This window comes from Scomber scombrus, chromosome 10 (assembly GCF_963691925.1).
Source record: "Scomber scombrus chromosome 10, fScoSco1.1, whole genome shotgun sequence".
Taxonomy (NCBI): Eukaryota; Metazoa; Chordata; class Actinopteri; order Scombriformes; family Scombridae; genus Scomber; species Scomber scombrus.
Window position 1 is genome coordinate 22,479,378 of NC_084979.1, and position 22,435 is coordinate 22,501,812.

A 22,435-nucleotide genomic window follows, 5' to 3' on the forward strand; every position below is an offset into this window, starting at 1 on the left:
GTACATATTTTACTTTAATTAAAAAATATCATATAAAATTAAATTAATTTAGAAGTACTGCAAAATTGAAATAGCCTACTCTTTATACTCTTTAGCTTCATGTTAAATGCACGTCCCATTATACTGTACTTTTCTTAGTTGCAGTCAAAGCAGTAGCAGTACCCAGATATTTTCTATAGAAATCTGATGTTTCACAGAAGGAAACTTACTTTATCCACCTGCCAAATTAAAAACCCTACCCTGTTCAATGTGTTCTGATTTTACAGCATGTTTTGACTGTTATGTATTACCTACACCTTTAGAGGGCAGTGCAGTCTCATGACAATATATTCAGAGCTGCCACAGTGATCCCTATTTCAGGAAATGTGATGGTATTGTTCATCATGAGACATCAATGGTACTGAAACACTGATACAATTTCTTTCAACTTAAGCAAGAAAACTGTCCAAATTTAAGTGCAATTGTCAGCTGAGATGAACACTCAGATACTCTCTGGAAAGAGATGCGAAACAAAAAGGGGACTTCCCTGGTTTTAAATAGAACTGGCAAAGGTATGACGGGGGATGTAGAGTCCAGGCGGGACAAACAGGGAAATGAGGGATACATTTTCTTCCTTTTTTGGATAACAAATTGTAAATTGGTCTAATTTATGCAATTCTATCTTCATTCAGATGCAGTTGTAGGTACAAACGGCAAGGACAATCTTTAATTTGACATTTGAAAAGGGCACTTGTGCATCCAACCCACAAAAAAAGGGGCAGGGGTGGTGCCCCCTTTTTGTCCTACTCTTCAGATTAGGGGGTTTGCTGTATCCAGTGGCAACACTGATTGCTTAATGATAATGTGGCTTTACTGTTGTATGTTCATGCAGCGAGTCTCAAACTCTACATATTACTCTGACTCAAGTGGTGCTGTTCACACTGAAGGTTGAGAGCTATGCAGCGATAAGAGCTCTTGTCAGTTGTCAGGTATAGTCGCTGAGAGTGAGGACTACAGTCAACCTGTAATTACCCGGCTGCTATCATTACATGCTACAGTATGTAAAATATCTGTAATCTAGATTCATGATAATGAACTATAGTTAATCCTTTGCAGCATCACTTAACTGTGACATGTTCAAAAGCAATTAACACACAAGCGTCGCCAATGCATTTCCACTTCATGATTGCATTTGTGTTTATGGTAATATTCTTTAATCATACCCTGATTTACATAATGCAAGAGCTCTCGACCACATCTTAGTTGAATTATGCAAATTTCTTGTCTGCAAGGCATAAGCTATGTGATGGATTTTTTTTTTGGAGGAGGAGGGAGGGTCCTTTTTCAGAAATTATTTGAAATGAACTTTGGATTAATACCCTCTGTCTTTCATTATCATTGTATGTAACAATGTTGGTCCTTATTAAAGCACATTACATCGAGTAGCTCCTATCCTTAATCCTTACTGGCCACCTCTGAACTGTTAAACTTGAACCTTTGTACTTTAGCTTTCCTGTCATCATGTATGACATCATCATGTATGAGTACCAGTGTAAGAGATACTTACTGCTTACAAACATCCACTGACACACGTGTGCATGCACTAAATGTCAGTGGGGCGAGTTAGGTAAGGTGAAGTGTGGAGACAAAATGTAGCTTTCAGTTGTGTATGATAAATGTAGGTCAGACAGTCGTCAGGTGCCCGTGGAGTACGTTGGCCAGCACAATAGGTCAATGTGTTGGCAGTACACAAGGAGTCATAGTTTGGGGATTATATAAAAGTCACTGCAGAAAACCAAAGTGTGCCACCATCTCAAATGTGCTGTCACCCTTCATCAGGATAACACCAGTGACACGTAGGTCAGTAGAAATCCTCTGAAGCGCAGTCTTTATTGCATGTTTTATGATGCCACAAAGTATTTAGATAGGATCACAAAGTTTGATAGCCGTGATTTCAGTGTTTTGAAATTTGTGACCTGTAGAATTCAGTGACACTAGAGAATCACTCATATGACAAAGACCAACGTGTAAACCAGATATTGTCAGGTGGTGTCTTATTGCTCCACAGACAGACCAATACACTAATGTTTTTACTATCAGACTATAAGACTGTCTAGTCTTATAGCTGATTACATAAAGTCACAAGTTTTGGCAGCTTTCAAAATGTTTGACCCTGTCTAAATAGCTATTATGGGGGCTTCTTTTGCAATAACCTATTAAAATTAAGTATAATAAAGTATAGTATGATGATAAAAAACACTAGAAATACAGATGAATCATTCTTATTTATCCCCATTCAGATCACAAAGGGAGAAAACAGGTAAAAATCTCTCAATCAGCCCCTTTTTAAGCTCACTACATAACATGTGTCTCATTTGTTTAATCAATGTATCAAGACCAAAAGAGCTAGTGGGTCTGCATTGTTTTGAGCTGAATGCTAATGTCAGTATGCATGCTGAAAATTACAATTGATGTATAGTGTTTACAATGTTTACCAGACAAAGAGTAGTATCTATCTTGTCAGCTAACTCACAGAGAGTAGTATTTCCCAAAATGTTGACCGATTCCTTTAAACTCAGCCTTTCTTAACTATCCAGTGTAAATAATAGATGAAAGGGGAAGCTGTTTCTTTTAATGATTACTGTAAAACAGCCCAAAACTAACAACAAGTTTCATTAAAAAATGGCAAGGTTACGGAATGTTATTTTTCGGTTGTGTATATATGAGGGGAAGGAACTGAGCATGAAGATTTTAATTGACAAATGGACACAGTTTACTGAGTTTCTTGCTGCACCAGGCAGCAGGTGCAATTGGTGCCCCAATTTAGATTTTCACGCTATACATTAATGGCATCAAAGAGCCTCTGTGATAGTTGAGCAGTTGTTTCCATTTATGTGCTGCACAACTCGCCATGCTCCACTTCCTCTCCAAATGGCTGACACACTTGGATTCTCGGTTATATTTCAGATTGATGAAGCCATCTGTCATCTGTTTATGGTTGGCAGCCAGCGCTCAGCTCTTTACTGCGTGAGCAGCCGTCACTACATGCTACATATTATATAAACATATATACACATACAGTCACTCATATGTTTCATGTTAAAATCATTTAAAATCTGCACGTGCAGCATCCTCCTAGCTGTGAATACACCTCACTGTAAGAGTTCACTTGTTACTTATCATGTAAATTCTGATCAGGTGAATTTCTTTGTAATGTCCTCCTTACAACCTTTTCGTGGACACTCATTTTCAACCATGATCTGACCAAAATGACATGTCACTGAGGCTCTGACGACCTATGAACAGAGATACCACAAGGCTTTGGGGTCATACAACATTCTTTAGATACCTGCACTCAAACACTTATGGTACTGACACAAGTCAAATAACAAATGTGGTCCTATCTAATGACTTATGGTTTTGTGACTATATAAACTTGCACACAAAATATATGAACACGTGACACAGAGGAACAAAAAATGCTAATAACATACATCAATCAACATTTCCTGCAAGGCCGTCGAATATCTCTGTGTACTTTTTTCTGTTGCAGCTATGAACAAAATTAGATTTAAGTCTACTAAAGGAAAAGGACACATCAGGTTTTCCACGGGTGTGTGTGTGTAAGACCTGCAGGGAATTTATATTCTATTATTAAAAACCTACACATGGTAGGGTATTTTATCAACTGCTATATTTTTACACTCGGTGCTTTTAAAATATAACTACGTTTACAGGAGTGAAAATAAATAAAGCCCAGAGCATGTATTCCTATCCAATTTTATTCCGGGCAATGTTGCGATGCCTTTGAAACAACATTTAGGCTTTCATCTTGAAAAATAATATTTACAAGAAGTAAAAGTGAATTGTTACAATCACTGAATAAATACGAACAATTCAAATAATTAACGATAAATGTGTTCAGACAGAACGTGAAGCAAACTTTAGACACTAAACAGACTGACTGCATACAAAGTCAAAGCAAAACAAACTTAGCAAACTTAGCAAAGTTGAAAATGTTCAACTTGACCAAAAAAGGCTTAGCAGTGCTTAAGCTTAATGTTAACATCAGCACATTAACACACTCACATTGGCAATGCTAAAATGCTGATGTTTAGCAGGCAGCCCATAATGTTTACCAAGTGTATTAGCTAACATTAAGCTAATTAGCACTAATTAACACTAAATCTAAAGTACAGTTGAGGCTGATGGGAATGGCATTCGTTTTTATTTGGTCAGAAACCAAACTATAAGGCCTGATGATGGCGGTTAACGGTTAAGTTAAGGGATCATCAAAGTTATTAGTTCCAATTCAGCCTGCGGGGGCCAAGAGTAGCCTGTACCAAATTTCATGGCAAACTTATCGAAGGAAAAATGGAGTGAGGGACTTTTGTCTCCCTCTTTAGGCAGTGAGAAAAAATACAAAAACATGACACATGCTTGTGTCATATAGTGCATTCCAGTTGTACTCAGAAGTTGGAATTTCCAAGTTCCCAGTTGGAAGTTCCGAGTTCCCCTGAAGTTGGATCTCCGACTCGGAAAGTCAGATCAGCCCCACCAGCCCTGACTTAAAATCCAAGATTGCTGCCCCATGCATCAACAGTGTGAAAGTTGTATTCAATATTCTGTTTATTAGCAGTTTTGTATTATTTGTGTCTCTGTAAATCAGTCGTACACACAGCACTATCCAACTTCTGTCTGTGGACTGGACGTGTTGCTACAGTGTTTGTATTGCTATCAATGGCTAACCTGGCTACGACTTCTTAACTAACGATACAAACTCGGGTGTGACGTCATTCCCAGCTTCGACTTCCAACTTCAGAGGAAAATGGAACGCAGCATTCGTCCAACTTTCGGAGTCAGAAATCTGACTTCAGGAGGCATTACAGTTGAAATTTCCAACTGGGAACTCGGAAATTCTGACTTCCGAAAACAACTGGAACCCACCATATTGTCCCCCGCTTCTAGCAGTGAAAGTAATAACAAAAACACTGTTGACACATACCTCCACCATAATGTACTTGGTTGTTACTGTTGTGGCTATAAAACAGTGAATAAATCATTTTGAGCATCTAACAACCAGAAATGTGTTTTTTCTTCTTTCCTCTCCCATTAGCCTAATCAGCTCACAACCCCTCAGATTTATCTGGTCACTGCTAGGAGGGGCCTGACCCCTAGGTTGGAAACCACTGGAATAACTGACCAACTAATAACTATATAGTATTTAAAGTAATTGAAACTAGCTCCACCTCCAGCAGCTATGACAGTAAAATGCTGCTTATGCTTCAGTATTAATAATCTAATGATGTTATATAGGCTAATAATCTATTAGTCAGAGGGGACAGAACCACTACATTTACTTCAATACTTTAATCCTTACATACTGTTCATATTCTGACTCCGGCTCAAGTATTCCTTTATAATTAGTGCCTGTATCAAATTTTAAACCTCAAATGTATTTTTTGTGTTCATGTTTTCTTCAGATTTGATGATCTTATATTATCTAAAATGAGAACAGCCATAATCATGTTATGTTTAATTTATTGAAAGTGGTAAAAAAAATAACCTTTAAAAATGTGTAATTTTGAAATAAAAAAAATGTTTCCATTTTTGGACATTTTAGGCCAATGTAGAAAAAGTCATAAAATTTCAGGCATAAAAATGTAATTAATGTGTTTTAAAAAGAATTGCTTTCAAATGTCAAAATGGGTCAGATTGGACCCGAACAGTATGTAAGGGTTAACTACATCAAGCTCATAATACTTAATTTTACTCAAGTGGGACGTTCAATTGTAATTTAGTATTTTTACATTACTTAATTGGTACTTAAAGGATCTGAGTACTTAATTGATCCGCTATCAGTAATGAATAAGATTAGACCTCGTGCACGCGCGCTTCCCTCCTCGTTGGGAGCGCCGGCTCGCGCGCGCCCCAGCGCTCATTGGTTGGCGCGACAATATAAAGTTCCGCAGTGACTCCCTCATTGACTGCTGCTGCTGCTGAGCTCCAATCACCCACTGACCGAGCAGGAGAGTGTGCAAAGCTCACCACCGGGAGGATTACAAAGTTTACCGCCATTATTCCCACTCCTGTCTCTTCTGTCAGTCCATACTCGTGTCATTTATCTTCACCATGAAGGAAAGAAGACTCACGCAGGCTTTTGTAGCGAGGTGCAAACTAGTGCTGGTCGGGGACGTCCAATGCGGTAAAACAGCGATGTTACAAGTGTTGGCCAAAGACTGCTATCCAGAGGTACGAGATGTCTGTACAACCTTATAATGTCTGCTGTTTACTTTTCTGATGTGTTTTTGAGCAGAAAAATAACAATTAAGATTTATTTTACATGTTCATACAGTTAGCTATTTATTTTCCTGAGGGTGAATTAATATTTATATTTATATATTTATGAGGACACACAGTTCCACGTATTCCTAGACAATATTATACAAGGCTTTTATGTGTTTCTAGTAGTGTTAGAAACAAATAGTACATAAGTGGTACTTAATTTGAATTTATTGTGATCTTTTTATATCTTGTTTTATATTTTTCAGACTCCCATGTTACCATTGTATACTATGTAGCCTGTATAATTATTGGATTGGCATATGTGAAGTAAAGGATATTTGACTATAGGCAAAATTTCCATTCACAAAATACTTCCTGTGGTGATAATAACAGTGTTAGATCAGTGATATGCTGTAAATCATGAGCCTATGAATTGAGTAGTTGGTTTAAAAGATAAGTTAATTATAGTTAACTTATTGATAAAGATTATTGTGTTTTAAAAATAACAAAGCTACACAAATGCAAAGCACTCTTTGTCTGTTATAATACTCTTTGTGGTTGGTGAGACTCGAGGCGTCACTGTAGACTCTGGCCACTTGTGATGGACATTTATTCTTGTTTTTGATGAATAATTTAATACCATTAGAATTTCTGATTTAAAAAGGACAAGTAAAGCTAAATTAGGCTTTTTATTTCAATTTTCTATTTCTAGACTTATGTCCCTACTGTGTTTGAGAACTACACAGCCTGTCTGGAGCTTGAAGACCAGCGTGTTGAGCTCAGCCTTTGGGACACATCAGGTGAGGATACTCTGATATTTTTATTAAAATCTTGCTCAGCATTAATCCATTAAAGACATCATGATTTCCCCTGCCCTCTATCTTTGACTTGCTGCCAATTTAAACCTCTCCCTGAGCTTTTATTGCCAGTGTTTGTCCTTGAGCAGCGAGCTAACTAGTTTCTGTACTGTATTCATGGCTGATTTGTGAAACTCGTTTATCCTCCCAACAACACAGTCAGGCCGGAGACGGGTAACATCTGTAAATGGAGCTCCCCCTCATTCATTGTTATACTAAACTGTGTTGTTGTGGTTTACCCAGACATCACTATCTGTCAGTCCTGTTTTAATGCAGTTAAGCAGCTTTTTTGGTGTGAAATCGGTCTCTGAGTGAAGCAGGAACGACACTCCGGTGCACCAAACATATGTGGATTACATAGTGGACAAGCAGGGCCCAAAAGCCTCAGTTTTAAATGAAATACAAATTATTCAAATCTAAATTAAACATGGGACCAACAACCAAAGACAAACAGGGGTCTCAGATTCAGAAGCATAAAAGGCACAACATAACCAAGCTATTACCAGGAATATAAAATCCCTAAGGCTACATCACGTTAACTACTAAATCTCTAGTCTAACTTTGGGTCCATTAATTGATTAGTTGTCAACTATTGAATTAATCGCCAACTATTTTGATAATCAATTAATCATTTTGAGTGATTTCTAAGGGAAAAGTCGAAATTCTGTGATTCCTACGCCTTAAATGTGAATATTTAAAGTTGTTTCTTTAATGCTCTATGATAGTAAACTAAATATCTTTGGATTGTGGACTGTTGGTCGTGACAAAAGAAGATATTTGAGGATGTGATCTTGGGCTTTGGGAACCAGTGATTTACATGTTTCACCCTTTTCAGACATTTTATAGACCAACAACTAAATTGATTGACAAATTAATGGACAGATTAAACGATAATAAAAAAAATCATTAGTTGCAGCCCTGCCTGAGATATATATGCACACATGTATTGCTTAATAGCATTGTTTTGCAAAAGTAAGTAATGATGACTGTGTGGATATTAGACGCTAAAACTCGTCCGATTTTAAAAATAAAACTATAATTACAGTATTATTGGAGCTTTAAGCTGGTTGTATTATTGTATTGTGTGTATTTGCTTTCTTGCTGAGAATAGATGAGAAGATCAATACCATTCTCATATTTTTATGCACAGTAAAGAGATGCATGGCTTAGCTTAGCATATAGACTGAGAACAAAGGGAATCAGCTAGCCTGGCTCTGTCTAAAGGTAAAAGGTCCACCAACCAGCACCCTTTTAAAGCTTATTGATTAACATGTTATATGTCATTCATTTAATCTGTATAAGGAGCCAGAGAGACAGGGCCAGGCCAGCTGTTTTCCCCTGCATTTAGCCTTTAAGATAAGCTAAACTAAGCTACGCTAATGGTCTCCCAGGTATCCTCATATATAACAGACAAATATGAGAGTGGTATTGATCTTTTCATCTAATTCTTTGAAGAAAGTGAATACGAGTGTTTCCTGAAATGCGCAAATGTCTCTTTATTGCAACATGTTAATCAGACAGGAAAACTGTACAGAGTGGACAATAAACTTGGGGTGGGACTTGCATGGACTGATTTCTACAGTGGATTTCTTCTCATTTAATTGTTTTTTTTAATATGGTGTAGACACATCACACAGTTCATCTATTGTTTGTTTTTTTGCATGATGTTCACTTTATTGCCCCTGACCTCTGATGGGAGATTATGACTGTCTCTCAGTGAACAGCACAGGAGACTGTTATCTAATATATTCAAGTAGAGCTGCAATGATTGGTTGATTAATTGATTAGTTGCCAACTACTAAATTAATCGTCAACTATTTTGATAATCGATTAATTGTGTTGTGTAATTTTTTAAGAAAAATATTCCAAATGATCTGATTATAGCTTCTCAAATGTAAATATTTTCTGGTTTCTTTATTCCTCTGTGACAGTAAACTGAATATCTTTGGGTGGCGGACTGTTGGTCAGGAAAAAATAAGATATTTGAGGATGTCGTCTTGGGCTTTGGGAAACAGGGATCAACATTTTTCATTAATTTTTATGACATTTCATAGACAGAACTTATAGATTTATCAAACATAATCAACAGATTATTAACATAATCATTAGTTGCTTCCCTATATTCAAGACAGTGTGCCTTTAAAACAGTACATATTTGGTAACAAAAGTTTTGGTATCTATACAATATCTTCCTTTTGTTTTTTGGATCCACTTTCTGTCTTGAAAATGAGTTGTGTTAATGTGTTAATTGCAATGTCCTACTAGCATAATGACCTTTAAAAATACATAAAGAATTATGTAAATAAAATCAATAAGAAAAGTCATCCACTCCACTATAGATTTCTTGTGTAACAGCATTGGCTGAGCCATTGTGCTCAGAGGAAGTTGAGCAGTGCCAGTTGGACTTCAGAGGGGTTGTTTTCGGGGTTGCCTCGACCATGCAGGGGGTGGAAGTCTGTGAGAGTGTTGGCAAGCATGTGTGTATGTGTGTCCTCTCCTACAATGTGTGTACGGCGTACAGTCGCTGTGAACAGAAGGCGCAAGTGAGGGAGACCGAGAGAAAAGAAATGCATGACCTCCTCACTGCCTTATGGTGCGTGCTGCCTAAAACAAAAAAAGAGGTCTTATGTAACTGAAACCAACACTGAACTAATGTAGGTTTGTGTGTTTATCTCCCACAGAGTAAAAACTTTCTGGACAGTCACCCTTTCCAGAGGAAACATTGCATAAGACCTATTTACATTTTCTATACACACACACAAACACAAAGTTCCCCTCAGTCTTTATTTTGTCTTCATTCCCCTTCTTTTCATTTGTGGTAGAAGCGTAAGATTTTTTTGTGATCAATCTCCGTAGTATTTTCTCAATTATAACTGATTAATTGTTGGTTAGAAAAAAGTTAATCTCTATAAACAAGTGGACTAGATTTTTTTACCGGAAGCGCTCTGGTTTCCATTTGTAGTCCAAGTGACCAATCACGTTTGAACGGCCTTCGGTTGCATCCAGGTAAACAGTCCGTGTGGAGAGAAAAACAAGCGGAACGGAATGGCTGAAATGCAATCACAGAACCCATCGACTATCGTCTGAAAATGATTTAGCTTTTTTTTTAGTTCGTACACATTTATCTGTTCATAGAGATTAGCTGAAATGTCGTCTGGACTGTCTGAAGTTGCTAATCAGACTGTGAATAATGACTTGCACGGAAGAGGAAGTCTTGGATAGATATCCGTTAACCGGATAAGGCTTGTGACACGTGAACCTCTGAAATATTGGCGGTTGACCCGAGAGGCTAAATTGTCGTCGGACAGACTGCCGATGGTTTCTGAGATTGGAAAATAGTGAATAATTCCTTTTTTTACAATCTCAGTTTCCTAAAGTCAACGTTTATATCATCAAATGTCTAGTTTTGTCCAAACAACAGCCTGAAAAACCCAAAGATACTGAGTTTACCATCACATAAGTTAAAGACAATGAGAAATGTAATTAATATTTTGTCGATTCACTCATCAAGTCAAATCAATTCAGCTCTAATAATATCACTCCAGGTGTCCCTCTCTGGTATAATACGATCTTTCACATATAAAACAGAAAAGAGAAGACTTACAGTTTAACGTTTCACCTCAAATATGTGTGTGCCACAGGCTGTCTCACTATAAAAAGGCTCAAACGTCTATGTTTCAAGTTAATGTTGCATCTTTTATAAAGAGATAGACAAAGGATGACGCCTTCTGTTGACTTTCTTTCTTTCACAGACACTTTCAAATGCATCAGCTCTTGCTTGCAGCGCTAAGCTGTGTATATATGTGTGTGTGTGTATGTGTGCGTTTCTCTGTGTGTTTGGTTTGTGTGTTTGCATGTCCAGGCAGGGGGCTGCTAATGTGTGGGAGGTGGTAGGTGCCAGAAGTTGTGTCCTCTTAGATCTCTCTGCCTCCTCTTTCCCAAGCCTTACATCACCCTGGATAGTTATGTGATGGCCGCTTTGATTCCCACTAAAAAAAAATATGATATTGATAGATTGCAGTTGTATAAGTTGTCCTACTTTGCAGTTTCAAGTCGAAGATTCAGACCAGCCGAGTGGACCAGCATGGGCTTGTTTAATGGAAGTGCTGTTTTGATGGTTATATTGTTATAAAAACATTTTTCATTAATGTCTCAGGGGACATATTCATCAAGGCAGCATGATTGTTAGTTAGTTCCGCTTGAAGCTTATTAGAAGTATCTATTCCTGATATTATTTTTAGGATATAATTATATCATCTTTATATTTGTGAGGAAAGCTTCTGGTGCATGTTTAGCCCCTGAGGACTAGAGTAGGAAATTAATTCTCAGTGTTGGTGTGTGGGGAGTGATTAGGTGGCAGAGGGAAGACAATAGAGAGCGGACATCCTGTCAGTCTGTTTATAGCACAGGAGCCTTCCTGACAGTTAAAAAAAATATATTTATGGAAATGTAAGCAAAATATGTTTCCTTCACACGCACACACACGCACGCACACACACACACACACACACACACACACACACACACACACACACACACACACACACACACACACACACACACATACATAATATCTGTGTAGACTGCCTGAGTGAGGTGATGAATAGTGTATGTCGTGTTGGGGATTAGTGTGTTAGTGGATTAGTAGAGTAAGAGGTGGTTAAAAATGTTGGAAAAGAAAAGTTACTACTGGCTGCAGGGTCAGAAATGTGTGGTAATGATGTCAGTGCATCAGTAATATCTGTGAAGTAAGAACAAACACCTCAAATATTGCAACTGATGTCTGAATAGTCATAGTCAATTTTATTTGTATTGCCCAATATCAGAAATTTGCTTCAGGGGGCTTTACTGTCTGTACAGCAATACATAATCTTCTACCCATAGACCCTCGAATAGAATAAGTAAAATACGTTTTAATAAGGAAGAAATGGAAGAAACCCATGGAGCCTAATAGCAACATTACTGACTTTTTGCTTAATTAATGTGATTGCTGCTAACTGCACAAAACTCTAATTTTAACTGGTAGCAATCACATATAGTTTCTCCAAAAAATAACCATTCTATTTCTACTTCGTTTTTGTTAATATAACAGCATTACATTGTAAATTGTGACTATGCTTTCTTTAATATATACAGTGCCTATATAAAATGTTTACAGACAGATACTTAATTTAATAGACAGTTATTCAAATTGACCATTTTTGCTCTCAGGTGTTGCTGACTGTATCAGACATAGTGTCTGTGTTTGGCAGTGAGCATACATGCCAAACAATTAGTACCCTATGATGGTAATTCACCTTCACTTGATTTACTGGTAATTTGTTTTTACTCACAGGAAAGTTTGGCAAATAAAGTTTACTATTGAACAGTAATGGAAAGATAAGATTAGTGCAGCGCTTGTGAGTCAGTGTTAGTTGACTTTTCTGGAAAAATTCCACTCAGTGGGAAGGCGTTGGGTTTAGTGAAATTATTTGCTCTCTTATCGCTTTGGCAGGGGTGTCTGTTTGTGTTTGTACTGTGTGGATGTGAGGAGGATGATTGTGATAGAACATGATAATAGTGTCAGCTGGATTCAGACCAAAGAGAGAGATATTTTGTTTCTATTTCTGCTCGCTGACAAGTGGAAAACGTTAACTAAAAGGTTTCAGTTTTAAAGATGCTGCTCAAAAGTTAAGAGACCACCTTCCAAAATCACATGTTCACTAAATTGTGAGCCTGTCCATCAGCTACCTGAGGTATTTTCTAAAACCTTACTCTGTCCTTCTAGGTTCTCCATACTACGACAACGTCAGGCCTCTCTGTTACAGCGACTCAGACGCAGTGCTCTTATGCTTTGACATCAGTCGACCAGACATAGTAGACAGCGCGCTGAAGAAGGTACGAACAGCTGCACTGTGAACATGACAGTCTTACTTGGTTGCATGTGGTAATCGACACTCCTTACATGTTGTACCATTTACTAATTACACACTCAATTGACAGACTGCTGACACCTGTGCTTCTTTTTTTCCTTGTAGTGGAAAGCAGAGATCCAGGACTTCTGTCCCAGCACACGGATCCTCTTAATAGGCTGCAAGACAGACCTGCGCACAGATGTGTGCACACGCATGGAGCTGTCCAATCAGAAACAGACGCCCATCTCCCATGAACAGGTTTGTTCTATATCTTCTCTTTCCCTCCTTTGTGTGTCTATTGAGGTTTCGCCTGTCTAACAAGGAAAGAAATCCCACCTTTTGTTTTGATCTACTCTACCTCAGACCATCTCCACGCTACGCCGGCTAAATTCATAAACACGTCTTTCTCTCTGTTTCCTCCACCAGACTAAAACAGTGTTTTTCTCCCCCAAACATTGAGCTTTGTAGAAATGGCCTCCAGAGTCTCTCAAAGCGTTGTAGTGTGAATGGGGAAAATGGAGCTTTGTAGAAACGTTATCATATTGGGGACAAAACAGATGGTGGCAGGGGTGTGAGAGAGAAAGACGAATAAACACAACGACAATAACACCAGTAGAGGATGGCTTTGTGCGAGTGTTTTTCTCTTTATTGTCTACTTTGGTAGCTTATTCAAAGTCAAACATAGCTATTTACCATCTTTCTCTCACTGAAACTGTTGTAATCTGCTTTCAATAAACAAAATGTCAGGAAGCAGCTGCGGAAACAGAAACAGTAAACCAATTCTTCCTCAATAGTTTTCTGTGGCTGACATTTGTCTATCCTCCGCCCATGCCCAGTAGGTGGAGAATTTCGGGGGCGTTTCTATATAAACAAAAGTATTTACAGAAATAAGCTGAAAGTCCTGCTGTGGATGTTTCGTTTTTGCACGAAAACAGGGTTTTAAAATTTAGTCGGCTAAGCATTTTACATGCTTTCCTTCACATTGCAGGGCTCTTCCTTGGCCAAGCAGCTTGGAGCTGAGGCTTACCTGGAGTGCTCCGCCTTCACGTCGGAGAAGAGCATCCACAGTGTTTTCCGCGCGGCAGCTCTTGCCTGCATGAACAAACTGCAACCTGCCAATAAACCCAGCCCAGTCCGCCGCCTCTCCAAGAGACTCCTACACCTGCCCAGCAAGACAGAGCTCCTCTCCTCCACCTTCAACAAGGACAAGTCCAAAAGCTGCATCATCATGTGAATCCTGTTAGTGGGAAGACGAGATAGCAAGGACAAGCAAACTAAAGATGGCCAGCAGGGGTGCAGGGTGTGCAAGGGAAAGAGAGCGATGATGTGGATTTGTACAATGCCCCTCTCTCTCCTTTGCAGCATCCTCCCCAAACTCGGCCACTTCAAAAAGACCGCTACACTCTTTATTCAACTCTGACACTGAACTTTTGATCCTGTCACTAGCGCACAGTGCAGAGACAGAGTGATAATGATGTTTAATATATTCCTGAGTAATTAACTGGCATTTTATATGTAGAACAATCCTGCACGTGTACAAACAGAGCATAGCAGGCACTTTAAGACTCCTCACGTTGAAAGGTTGCTGTGAGAGTGTCTGCTCAAATAAGGTCAGTGCCTCCTCTTTTCCATTGGGGAAGTGGTTGTAAACCCTGCGTTTGACTGCATTACCTTGATGAGACCCATTTGAAATTCTGATAGCGTCGCCCTTTCCCGTCCATCTCTTTATCCGAATGTCTCTTAAGGTCACAGTACGAGCTGAGTGACGAGATGAAATGTACAATTTGACAGCGACAGGAAGTGGTATCTACAGAAATTTGGCTCGGGGAATTTAAAACAGTGGCCATTGAAGAAATTACCCCCCCACCTCCCCCCTCCTCCTCCTTGGCTGAACCCCCTCGCAGTATTTTGTTTGGAAATTAAAGCTGACAGTGGAGAAAGCGGTTAGAGAGGGGAGCAGTTTGGCAAGAGGAGTGTCCATTTGCAAAGGCAGTGGGAGGACAATCTGAGAGCACATCTCAAGGAGAAGGAGCGCAATGTGGCTCAGCACTCACATGAACCTAACAGTCTACAAATACAAACACACAAAAACCTGCGCCATGTAAAGACTGATTTTTGTCAGATGCTCTTCCATTACCCATCATCAAAAACTGTTATTAACCATAAGCCTTGATTTTAGTGGTGTTACATTAATGGTGTATCATCTCACTTTCCCCCTGCTACCTTAAGAGCTGCTTTACATTGGATACCATTTTTTAATACACGTTCCAGCTAAGAAACAAAAAACAAAAATCATTCTTTCTTGGTTTATAAAAAACAAAACAAAGATTGGTTTTTTTTTTTTTTTTTACACATGCTAGCCTGGATGGATTTATTTTAACATACCAAAAATAGTCTTATAATATTTGTTTATGAGTCTTCTTCCTCATGGATACGATAAGAGAAACAGTCCTAAGCTTTCAACTTTGGACTATCACTGAGTTAAGCTGAATTTTTCAGTCTTAACTGTTATCCATGACGCCCTTGCTGCCATTTCCAGCCTTGATCGCTACGTTAACACTACATAAAACGTCCCTGAGCTGATGTTTGACAATATAGGGGTTGGAGGGGGGCGGGAGGGGGGTTACGTTGAATCACACAAACAGGCTGGTCCTGTGTGGGGAAAGAGATGTTTTTTTCTTCCTCTTTTTATGCTTTAAAAATATGTTGGTTTTATTTTTCAAGTTCCCTTAAAAGTATTCTTGACATTTTCCATTTATAAAATAGCCTGTCTGGATGTTTCTACTTGCTTGTGGCTGTCTTTGGTGTTTGTTTTTTTTTGTTTTTTTGTAGCTGTTGATGTTGTTCTTGTTTTCACTTGAGTCTTCTGGCATTAGTGGCTGTTGACAGCTCGGCTAATGGAGGACTTGATGATTTGTAGGTCTGCGCTGAGAAGCCCGGCGTTCTCTGGATGTACAGAACACTGGAATTTAACGTGTTGCCTAGCAACAGTGTGAGCAGGGTCAGGCGTGAGCGGGGTTCCTGTCTCACCGAGAGGGGGGGATGGCTCTCCGAGAGGGCGCCTCACCTTTTATTTGTAGCATTAGACAGAAACCACTGCGAAGGTGACGGCTGGGCAGCGGACTGTTCATGATCTCTGTGTGGTTTTAAAGACCCCACGCTGGTAGCAGCCGCGAGTGGGATGTTGGAAACGACATGCCATTGAAAATGTGTCTCTGTCGCTCTGCTGCAGTCATTATATCACTTCTCAGTCCCATCTGGAGCATCATGGTATCCTAAACAAGCTATAATGTAAAGCTGTCATTTCACAGTTTACTCTCTTGATCATTTCTGTCTCACAGACTTTTTTTTTGTACATATCTTTCCTCTTAAAACTGTTTGTTAAAAAGTCCCAGAAGAATGTTATTGAAGCAATGTTCGTGTGAAGTTGCCAATTACGGCCTAAATTATTGACTGAATTCTGTATTTGTTAATGTCATACGCTATTTTCATCTTTTAATCTTTATTTAAATAAATATGTCTGAACTTCATTTCTTAGTCAGTGTGTATTTCTGTGTAAATTCCATTAAAATTAGGTTTATGCATAATTTGATCACTGACACTCATTGTGGGGAAATATAAAGTTTAGTAACAAATTATACTCAAGATCTTTGCAAACTACACACTTTTCAGACAACATATGAGTATCAACATTTTGGGAGCATAACTTCTTCTCTTCTCATACCCTTTAAGTCAGTTTTTTTCTCAAGCATCGTTTCAGGAGCTGTATCAAATCAGAGTAAACGATTATTTGGGGAATTTAATCAAATTCAAGGCTCCCAAAGAGAAACATAGACTGATAGCTGAGCGGCACATTGTCTATTTTGTCTTTAAGAAAGAATGATAATATATCCTTATTTCTCAGGTCAAAAGCACAGCAGTTCCGTCACACTCTTACTAAGGCTATAACACAGATAATACACAACTGTACTGATTAAACCTAATTCCTGTTGGTTATTAACTATATCGCAACAATATAATATGAATGTCACAAAACCTTCCTTCATATGGATTTCTGGACATCAAACTGAACTTTTTTTGTCCGGTCTCTAGAGGACTGCGTGGCCTACAATTAGGTGATGACGGCAGCTACACAGTGTGGTGTCAAAACACGCCTGTGGAAGTTATATCATTGAAGCATGAACAGAGCCTGAGGGATCAACCCTTCCCCCAACACACACATGCTGAATGCCACACACTTACTGTAAGTACATCATGTTACATGTATGATTCATTTTGAAAACATGCCACTTTCTATTGTTTGAAAAAAAAGAGATTTGTCCTACTTAATGAGTTCAGGATGGCTATCAGCTATTCATAAATCCTTTACTAAGTTTGTGTGTAAAGTCAGACTAGTAACTACTAGATTTCAAAGTTTCAAAGTAGTAGCTAAGTCACATCATGAGCTTACACATATATCAGTCAGGTCTCCATATGAACAATAAAAGCAGCTTTCCTTGCTGTAATCATTCCTCCTGTTTATATTGACTATTGACTAAAATATCCTCTTTCAGTGTGCTGTCAATGTTAGTGATTGGGGCCAAAATCCACATTAAAAAGTTTAACTGAAGCTTATATGAGCCTTCAGCATACTGAGTTAGTCATATTAAGTGCATATCTGCCACATTTACAGTCTTATTAGCGTCACATTCCCTCTTTGTGTTTCCATGTTGAACTGCGGAGGAAGTACAGAAACAAAAAGTGAGACTTTGGCACTAAAAATACTGTAATGTTAAAAGATATCTGCTTGATTTCACTCATTGGGATGTTTGAAGCTTCATAATAGCTTCAGATATACTATTAATTACATTTTGTGGATTGCTTGTGGATTTTGGGCCCCCATCACTTATAATGTAAGTGCATTATGAATTGATCTTCTAATGGTCAGTATGAAAAGGAAAAATTATTACAGCAAGAAAAACCTAATTCAGTGTTCATTTTCTGACTATTGTATTTAATTCAAAAATCAGGCTATACTTAACCTTATTCCATTCTACCTCTGTATTAGCAAGCTAGCAAGCTTTGGTCAGTTAGCTAGCATTTAGTTGTGTCAGCTATCGGCACATAGCAGTTAGATGGCAGTAGAGTAAATATTTAGTAACAATTCATCGACACATAAATATAGTTTGTGTGGTGCAACCCATTTTAATTTCAAATTTTTTACCCACCTGTCAAACGATATCAGTCATAAACATTAGAATTATCCTTCAATTCTCACTGTGCTTACATCTTACAGCACAGGTAACAATACTGGAAAACCAGACTGACAAAAAAGAGGAAAAATGGTGGTCTTGGATTGATTTTTATAGTGACACTAAGTAGTTTTCCACTGGCGTCCATGTTTCCGCATATTCTGTCTCATTATTTTATAATGTAAAGGCTACTTTTTCTAAGTCATCATTTCTATTGCTTCAGTGATCCATTCTTTTTTAATTTGCCATATTTAAAACAAAGTGTTATTCATGATTACCATATTTGTGACCATAATATCAGTGTGGATCATGTCTTGTGTTGTCATGCCAAACCAAAGATCTTAAATCTTATACTGATAGAGCAGAGCTTCTTCAACAGCAGAACATTTTATACATTTACTATAACCATAACTAGATAGGATATGCTGCCTCTAGCTCCATGTTACACTACTCATAAAGGGTTCACTTGTATTTGAAGCCATAAAAGATTTAGGTGAATAATTTGACAGTCTGAACAAAAATATTCCAGCTCCAACATTTCTTTCTCTCTATTTCTCTCCAAAGGTTACTTAACTGCTACTGCTGGTTTTACTCTTTCCTTTTGTCTTGCTTTTCCTTATGTAACCATCCATCCTCCCTGACCTCCATTACTATATTTGCTTAGTCTTTCACTTGACTGATATTGTCTCTTATCAGGATCTCCCTGGCTGCGTCCTGCTGTCACACTTTGCCCGCTGATGATACAACACGGATGTAGTCACTGTTTGTCATTCCTGAACTATCACACACAGAGCATACAGCAGTGACTCATGACCTCCTTATCCATTACCTTAAAACAACAACAGGAGAGGCAATTGTGAGAATATACTCTGCATCACCGGACTCAGATAAATTTCTTCTCTTGTCTGCTCCAACATTGATTTTCTGGAGCTGGAAATGGAGCGGTGGTTTGATTGTCTTGTGGATAAACTGGGTTGCCTGCCTGTCTGTCTACGACGCTCCTCTTTTCTTATCTTCTCTTGCGCACAGATACATACACACGCCCACGTTTATCAAAAATTGGCCAATGTACATCACACATCGCTGCAAATCAGATAAACCTCTGATGAAGGCGTATTGAGCGTGTCATTTATGACAGGTTGCTCCAAGGCATGATTAAACTGTATGACCGTAGTGGATGTTGAACCGAAGCACTGTGATTCTGTGGTTCTTTTGACAAAGACTGCACCTTTTTGTGCTGGTTTTGCAACAGACTATATTTAAAGGGATAGTTCAACAATTTAGGAAACACAATATTTGCTCTGTTGTCAAGGTTTATACGGGAAGATAGATACTACTCAGAGGAAACAGTTAGCCTGTGTCTGTCTGAAATAATCATACTATTTAAACATTATGTCTTCTTTGCTCAATTTGTACAAAAAAACACATCACTTGGGGTTTTGTGCTGAACTATTTTGTGGCCTGTTGCACATTTAAGGCATTTAACTGTTCATATTTAACTGTTAGTAAGTAGAAAAATAAGTGTATCTCTCAAAATGTTGAACTATTCCTGTAAAAACAAGTTTACTGTGCTGTCGTCTTTGTCGACATTGCCCCAAACTTAGAAAAGGGAGGTTCCCAGCCCTGTTTTCAGAGGAAAGATGTATTGTTTTTATTATTGTTTTAATTATAGAACTAGATGTTATATCATTGATAAAACTAATAGCTGTCTGATAAAACTGGACAAAATTTTGTCATTACAAAGTGTTATATTACACACATGGTGATTTGTCTGCTTCCACCTGCAACCTGGATGTACCTATACTTTTTCCTTCATTTTCTTTCCTTTTCCATTCTTTTCTCTTCTTTTTACTTGAGAATGCAAACAGAAAATAAAAAATTAAATCAGAAAACAGGTGTCTGTTGTGCAGATTTATTGATAAAATTACCTCCATGTCAGGATGATTTCTGAAAATCAATCAATGCTTGAAAATACATTTGTACAGGCCAACAATGACACATGTATACCATTGACATATCTGAACAGGCCAGTAGTAAGTGATCTGTGCAGTTTAGACATTTTGTCCTTTCCTCCGTGGATGGATAGGTGCCTGCAGCAGAGACGGTGAGCCTGCTGAGGATCAGGATCAGGAACCAGGGTTGGGGATGATTTAAGGAAGAGTGCTGCCATCTGAAACCCTCTGGAGGAGTCAGAGAAAATGGACGCTGTGCAGCTTGGCTCATTACCACATAAGCACATCATCTATCAGACATGGCAGCGCAGGCAGGCACACATAACAACACACACCGATGCAGTCTCGCACACTCTCACAATCAACCTATCAGACCTCTCCAGCACTGCAGCGGCAGAGAGGGAAGCAAGGGGCTGATGAGAGGAAGGATGGGGGTTTGCAAAGCTATGCTGCCTGGTTACTGATGAGCTATCTGCAGACTGACATATAGATCACATTCCCTCATATGCCTGCGCCGCGCACACTGAACACACACATCCACGGTTTGCCACAGCTGCTCTGACAGTGTCATAACTCCTATCTCTGGATGGAAAATGGGGTTGTATGTCACAGGCTCAGCTGGGTGAGGAGCGACATTCTCCGGTGTCCCATATGGACATCTGCCTCTCTGTGGTTCAATCCTGCGGCCATGTCCACTATCTTTCCAGATATTGTTTTGATAAACCGTACTGTACTACTGTACGTCTGCATAATTCAAGTCATATTTAGATTTCAAATGCAAGCTCTCATTGTGTATTCAAATTGCAATTATGCTTATTTCTTCAAAAGAAGTCAGCACTGGCACAAAAATCACAGCTAAATGTGTATGATTGTACAGGAGTTACTGACGTGAAGTTTTGCTCAATCAATCCGTCTCTCTCTGTCTGATTTTTTAGTCCAAAGCTGCTCTGATGTAACAGGTTCAGGCAGCAGAGCAGCTCCCAGCCTGTTATTACTCTGTATGTCTGTTTGTTTTTCTTTTTGGCTATACAATGAGGCACACAGACATCACCAGACAGCACACACCACAGCCTTTCTATATAGCCTTGAACCCTGAGGACTGGCTCATATTATTATTAATCATATCACGTTGTATTAGCATTGGCATACTGTGCATAATGTGCTGAAAATCAAGTCAAATATTCAGTAGGCCTAAACATACGGCTAGGGCAGTGATTTTTGAAAATTCAACTATACATTAATGAATGCTGTTATTAAACCAAGTTTCTTTGTCTGTGCAGTCCTATTATCTGTTCATGCGTGTATTTGTGAGTACTGTATTTGCAGTTAAGGGCATCCATGCATGACGATGTACATGCGTATTGGTGTATGAATGTGTGTCAGTGTGTGCTGTGTATACTAAGCAGTTTATCTCGTCTGCTCTGCATATTTTCTGGTGAGCCAGGTTCACACACGCCGATGCTCAGCTCAGGTCTGTAGGAATGATAAGACCCCTTGTGTCCCTGCCAGAGGTAAATATAGTCCCCTGGCATGTCCCATAATGCCCCCCTCCCTCCTCTTGCCATATTATGGTATCCCAGAAAACCCCCATTTACTCACACTGTTCACCTCCACCAGATCTAACCCCCCTTTTCATGCCCATGTGCCCCATTTGCCACACCCTTAGGGCATGTCAAGAGTGAGTGCTCTTCTAGCGGTTTAATTAGACAGCCACACTTGGCATGGAGGAATAGTGGGGGAAGGGAGCCCATGCTGGGGCACATGAGGTGCCTGGGATGGGGGATGACTGTAGTTGGGAGTTGGCGGGGAGGGTTACTGTTGGATATGTGGTGTATACATCTGGTAAACATCCCTTCAAAAGCTAAAGACAGTCATATCTGTGTCATCCAATCATGCAACTGCAGCAAAAGAGTTGCATGATTGGATGATTGGACTCCAGCAAAAAAAGGCTGTTTCTAGGGCTTTCGAAGTGGTAAATATTTGCTGATCAGTGGAGTCATTTCCATGTTATATCTTTAAATCGAAAGTGTTTTTGTTACAACAATTGACCCCAAACAACATGATTTGTCAACCCAGTAATATTGATCTCTTGCTTGCACACGTCTAACTGTTATCAATAGTCAGCTGTTAGGGATCAGAATTAGGTAACAGTCCCCGGACCCGAGGAGTAATTAACTGTCCATGACGCAAACAAAACACAGAACTGCAAAGACTTTTCGTGGAAAAAAGTACATTAA

The 22,435-nt window shown here is 38.9% G+C and overlaps 1 protein-coding gene across 1 annotated transcript; it reads left to right on the top strand.

Annotated features, from left to right (window-relative positions):
- The first annotated feature begins 6,003 nt into the window (after window positions 1-6,003).
- Window positions 6,004-15,600, top strand: LOC133987453 (rho-related GTP-binding protein Rho6-like). The gene is made up of 5 exons (XM_062426831.1): window positions 6,004-6,231; window positions 6,977-7,064; window positions 12,889-12,998; window positions 13,139-13,273; window positions 14,004-15,600. The coding sequence occupies exons 1-5, from the start codon at window positions 6,112-6,114 to the stop codon at window positions 14,247-14,249; spliced, it is 699 nt and encodes a 232-aa protein (XP_062282815.1). The 5' UTR covers window positions 6,004-6,111; the 3' UTR covers window positions 14,250-15,600.
- The last annotated feature ends 6,835 nt before the right edge of the window (window positions 15,601-22,435 follow it).